The sequence below is a fragment of the Leopardus geoffroyi genome, chromosome B3 (assembly GCF_018350155.1).
Source record: "Leopardus geoffroyi isolate Oge1 chromosome B3, O.geoffroyi_Oge1_pat1.0, whole genome shotgun sequence".
NCBI classification, from domain to species: Eukaryota; Metazoa; Chordata; class Mammalia; order Carnivora; family Felidae; genus Leopardus; species Leopardus geoffroyi.
The window spans coordinates 70,094,881-70,100,634 of NC_059337.1; the positions used below are offsets into that span (position 1 = coordinate 70,094,881).

Consider the following 5,754-nt stretch of genomic DNA (forward strand, 5'->3'; position numbering starts at 1 on the left):
TGCTATTGAGCACTTGAAATGTGGCTAGTGTAACCAAGGAAATAGATTTTTAATTTCACTTTATAACCATATGGGACTGTTTTGGACTAAGTAGTTCTAGGTTTGGCATACCTCTTCTCTATGATTTTTCTAGCATATGGAGTCAGAAGCCGTATGTAGACTAGAAAATTTGGATTCTGTGTAACTAGTTGTTTGTTCCTCACTGGACTACTGTTTTCTCATTTGTAAATGATTAGCATCGACTAGGTAGTCACTAATGAGCGTTGTGGGGTAATAATTTTTAATGATCATTTATTTTTGTGACAGGCAGATGTGAGCGGGGGAGGGGCATAAAGAAAGGGAGACACAGATTCCAGCACAGAGTTCGAACTCATAAATTGTGAGACCATGAACTGAGCTGTGGATGCTTAACCAACTGAGCCACCCAGACATCTCTGGGGTATTTTTATTACTGATTTCACTCATCATGCACACCTGAGGTATGCACATGTGTGCATATATAAATACACATATTTTTTTTTTTAATTTTTTTTTCAACGTTTATTTATTTTTGGGACAGAGAGAGACAGAGCATGAATGGGGGAGGGGCAGAGAGAGAGGGAGACACAGAATCAGAAACAGGCTCCAGGCTCTGAGCCATCAGCCCAGAGCCTGATGCGGGGCTTGAACTCACGGACCGCGAGATCGTGACCTGGCTGAAGTCGGACGCTTAACCGACTGCGCCACCCAGGCGCCCCATAAATACACATATTAAAGGACAAGGGGCACCTGGGTGGCTCAGTCTGTGGGGCGTCCTACTTCGGCTCAGGTCGTGATCTCCTGGCTCATGAGTTCGAGTCCCATAGCGGGCTCTGTGCTGACAGCTTGGAGCCTGGAGCCTGCTTCAGATACTCTGTCTCCCTTTCTCTCTGCCCCTCCCCCACTCACGCTCTGTTTCTCTCCTTCAAAAATAAAGGTTAAATAATTTTTTTTAAATAAAAGGAAAAGCTTTGGAATCCCATTTTTTTTCTATTGCTAGGTTTTTCTTGCTCCTTCCTTTTGGTTCCAGGTATGAGGCTTTTTGTGCATGTATCTTTATTTTACCAGTCCTTACTGTTTATTCTGCAACCTACCTCTTTTTTTTCAGATCACATCACCTTTTAGCAGCAAATCTAAGTATTATGGGAACCAGAGGGCTGGAGATGCAGAGTTGGACACACAGGCAAGGGAATATATCTCCTACATGGCAACATTTTAGTCTCTGAAAAAAATGGGTAACAAGTAGAGAGATTCATGTAGTCATGCAAAATTAGGGGCAGGGAACCGTCAGACTTGGCATTGGATCTCAGACAATTGAGAGAATTGAAGTGGAAGAGATGAGATAAGAAAAATAAAAGTGCTAAGGTTGATGGAAGGATGGGGAGAGTCAATGGTTATGTTGTAACTGTGACATTAGTGGGCATATCTTCATCCAAACTCCCAAAGCTTAGGGCTCCAATAGCTATAACCAAGGTTCACAAACGTCAGAGATTATAAAGACTCTGGACAGATAAATGGCATTGGCTTCCTTAACTTCCCTGACTCCCATAACACCCCATTCTCCTTGCACATCTCAGGCGAGTCCTGCTAACCATCTTTCTAGGTACTTATACTTTCTGGGTTTCATGCAAGTACTCTGTGCCATCAGCATCTATTCTGCCCTTTGTCCTGGCATACACCCAAGTCACCTCTATATCCTATGTCTGGTTTCTTTAGCTCGTCACTACCCTGTGGGCTTAGTGTGAATTGCAAAAGTGATTGTAGGTACTGGTATAAGACCTACTACAAGAGACATAATATGTGCCTGAGATGAGTTGAGGGTAAGAAATAAGACAACTTAAGGGTCGCCTGAGTGGCTCAGTCGGTTAAGCGTCCAACTTCGGCTCAGGTCATGATCTCACGGTTCGTGAGTTCGAGCCCTGCATCGGGCTCTGGGCTGACAGCTCAGAGCCTGGAGCCGGCTTCAGATTCTGTGTCTCCCTCTGTCTGCCCCTCTGCTGCTTGCACTCTGTCTCTCGTGTTGTCTCAAAATTAAATAAACATTAAAAAAAATTAGAAGAAAAAGAAATAAGACAACTTGAATGACTGAGGAATTATTGTATGAATAATTAAAATATTACTGGTGAGTGGTGCCTGGGTGGCTCAGTCAGTTAAGCATCCGAGTTTGGCTTAGGTCTTGATCTCATGGTTGGTGGGTTCAAGCCCTGCATCAGGCTGTTTGCTGGCACCATGGAGTCTGCTTGGGATTCTCTGTCTCTTTCTGCCTGTCTTACCCGCCTTCCCCCCCCCCCCCCCCACATCCCTCCTTCTCTGTCTCTCTCTTCCTCTCTTTCTGCTCTCCCCCTCTGGTGCTGTCTCTGTCTCTCTCAGTATAAATGCATAAACTTAAAATACTAAAAAAAAAAGCAATAGCAGTGAATTCTGGCAAATGCAATCTTTACCTCTTCTTTCTTTTTCTGTTTGTGTTGCACCGCACCACCTTCCCTGCCCCTCCCGATCCTTGCTATATACATCTATGTTTTCATATTTGCTTCATTTTCTTGTTTATAGGTCTGTAGTCTTGGCAGCCATTGTGTTAGGAATATTGTATGTGGAAGTGAGTCAACTCCTTTTGGTGACCCCAGTAAAATGCATGTTTAATAATGACCCTGAGAAGGAATTGAGGGGATACCTTGTTTTCACAATGTGAATATCCTTGATTAATTAATCATATTAATGTAGAACTTTATTAACATTCTCATTTTAGTTTCTTGTTATTTTCTTTTGTCTGGAACATTCTAGCGGATAAATCAATGGATAGAGCAAATCACTCTGTGGTGTCAGAGTTTGTGTTCCTGGGACTCACCGATTCCTGGGAGATCCAACTTCTCCTCTTTGTGTTCTCCTCTACGTTTTATGTGGCAAGCATGATGGGAAACTCCCTCATAATACTCACTGTGATTTCTGACCCTCACTTACACTCCCCCATGTACTTTCTGTTGGCCAACCTCTCCTTCATTGACCTGGGAGTTTCTTGTGTCATTTCTCCGAAGATGATTTATGACCTTTTCAGAAAGCGTAAAGTCATCTCCTTTGGTGGCTGCATCGCTCAAATCTTCTTCATCCACGTCATTGGTGGCGTGGAGATGGTGCTGCTCATCGCCATGGCCTTTGACAGATATGTTGCCATATGCAAGCCTCTGTACTATTTGACTATTATGAACCGAAAAATGTGTATTTTGCTTACAGTTGCTGCCTGGGTAATTGGCTTGACCCACTCTGTGATTCAACTGGTTTTTGTAATAACATTGCCATTCTGTGGCCCTAATGTGTTAGACAGCTTTTATTGTGACTTTCCTCGGTTCATCAGACTTGCCTGCACAGACACCTACCGTCTAGAGTTCATGGTCATAGCCAACAGTGGGTTCATATCTCTGGGATCATTCTTCATGTTGATTGTCTCGTACATTTCTATCCTGATCACTGTTCGGAAACACTCTTCAGCAGGCACATCTAAGGCCCTCTCCACTTTGTCAACTCATGTCATGGTGGTGATTCTGTTCTTTGGCCCTTGCATCTTCGTTTATATCTGGCCTCACCCCACCTCACACCTAGACAAAAATCTTGCTGTTTTTGATGCAGTTCTCACTCCTTTTTTTAACTCAGTCATCTATACATTCAGGAACAAAGAGATGAAAGTGGCAATGAGGAAAGTGTGTAGTCGGTTTATTATTTACAGAAGGATTTCTTAAATGACACAAGTATTGCAAAATTTCCTTACTGACTTGAAGTAACATTACATATCTATAGTTTGAATACCAGATTCCAAGTACCTTACTACCACTGAGTTGTCCCAGATTAAAATAACAAGGGTCTTTAAAAATCTTAACTGAGAGATTGTGTTGCTGCCTACAGTTGGTTGAAGGAAGCATGTGGTGTGAAAAACAGTAGCTCCCAGAGAAGGACAATTGCTTGTCTCTCGGGAGACGTTACCTTGATGAATTTACTGTGGTCTAGAATTAAAAATTGTGTCTCTTCAGTGTCTGAGTGTGTTACATAAGGGGATGCTGATTGACACTAAATAAATTGATACTAGATAGAAATATATGCGTATATCAATTAGCATTGATTAGTATAGCAATTGATTAATTTGCTGTGAAAGATCAGCAAGTGGTCTGAACACTCATGTAAGCCTAATTGATTAATTCAGTGAAGGGAAATTTATGAGAAGTCAAGTGATGGTAAGGACATTAATGAGGAGGGAACCGGAGTAAGAAGAGTCAGCTGGACACTCAAATAATCACATGAGATTGTGATGCCTTTGAGGATAGGCCCGCCATCAGAAGTGGAAAAAGAATGGATCCTTAGGCCAGGCCACCTTTCTGTCTGGACAGAGCTGGTTGGTCTCACAAGATTTACCTTTTGACTTTTGTTTGTACTCTGTTTCAGACTATCTAACTCCTATGTTCTCTAAGATTCGTTCTCATATTTTTTGTAACTAGCCTGGTTCTTCCTTTTCTTTCTTATGAAATAATACTATTCCCATTGCATTTACAGGATTTGAGTCATTGCAAGCTGAGTTTTAGTTTGGGAGGTGTTTTTTTATATGAATGTATTATATTCTAGAGGAATAAGGGATTTGCATACATGGATTTAGAAATTTCCATTCATATCCATTTTAACAAAGAAGAACCAACGCTCATTCTCAGAGATGTAGTTCAAATAACTCTGAACCTTATATATCTTTACACATACCCCCTTAACCAGTTTGTCAACATTCCTGTTGTCTCATAAGTGGTCCTTATTTCCCTCATAGTTTATTTTACTTGATAATTTATTTGCCTTTTCTTTTGATTTCAGTTGCTCTTATTCATTCATTTTTTTGAGCCCCCTTTTGGATCCCTGGAAAACAGTTTACTAGCTAACCCTTATGCTCTGTCTACTAAGATGTGTTTGGAAGTAGTGGTTTTAAAGTGCAAATTCTACTCAGGTTTCTCTTTTACTGATTAAATAATGTTCAGTAGGGCTAGCAGGGATTCCTAGATTCCTCACTGATTTAAAAAAATGCCTACCCCTCCCAATCTTTAGTCTTGCTGCTTTTCTGTCAGGTCTATATGTATGATAAGACAGATTCCCCAGCTGCATAGTACCTTAAGAGTTTCTGTATCACTTAATTGTAAACATTATTCTTTGTACTCTGAAGAAATAACTGCTTTTAGTGGACATCTAGTCTGTTGTTTGCTCAAATCAGCAATGTGTTTCTCCTGGCAAAGGTAGCTATGTGTTTTCATAACCATGTGGTATTATTAGAAGGTGACATGTAAATCCTACCTCTCTGACTACTCTGTTTGCTTAAAGGATGCTTCTGAACCAAGTCTTGATGACACATCTCTTAGCCATAGTTGAAGGCTTCAGGTATGAGCCTCTGACCAAGATGGGCCAAATCTGAGCTTTTCCTCAGGATGGTAGACCCAAGAACAGAGAGAAAACAAGCTCATCCCTTTTTCAACTGTGATATGGAGAAACTGCTGGCCATCATACTTCCTGCTGTCAAAAATCAAGTCTGGGATACAGAAAAAACGTATGTGGAAAAAGACATAGGATTTACAGATAGAAGCTTGGCAGTAGCCAGTTTCTTGGTTCCAACAGTCTTTGGCATTCAGCTTCATTCTTGCCCACCAATGAATTTGGTGACCAGCTGAGCTAATAAATGGGCGAACACATTAACCTTCTTGCTTAAGTTTGTTTGAGGTGTGG

At 41.3% G+C, this 5,754-nt stretch overlaps 1 protein-coding gene across 1 annotated transcript; it reads left to right on the forward strand.

Annotated features, from left to right (window-relative positions):
- Nucleotides 1–2,737: 2,737 nt before the first annotated feature.
- Nucleotides 2,738–3,749, forward strand: LOC123582198 (olfactory receptor 4F3/4F16/4F29-like). Its single transcript, XM_045448454.1, has one exon. It carries the CDS (start codon nucleotides 2,811–2,813, stop codon nucleotides 3,747–3,749), a length of 939 nt encoding a protein of 312 aa, XP_045304410.1. The 5' UTR covers nucleotides 2,738–2,810.
- Nucleotides 3,750–5,754: the final 2,005 nt, after the last annotated feature.

Bases quoted from the DNA above. Each gene is read 5' to 3' on its own strand.
- LOC123582198 (XM_045448454.1), top strand. From the start codon at position 2,811: ATGGATAGAGCAAATCACTCTGTGGTGTCAGAGTTTGTGTTCCTGGGA.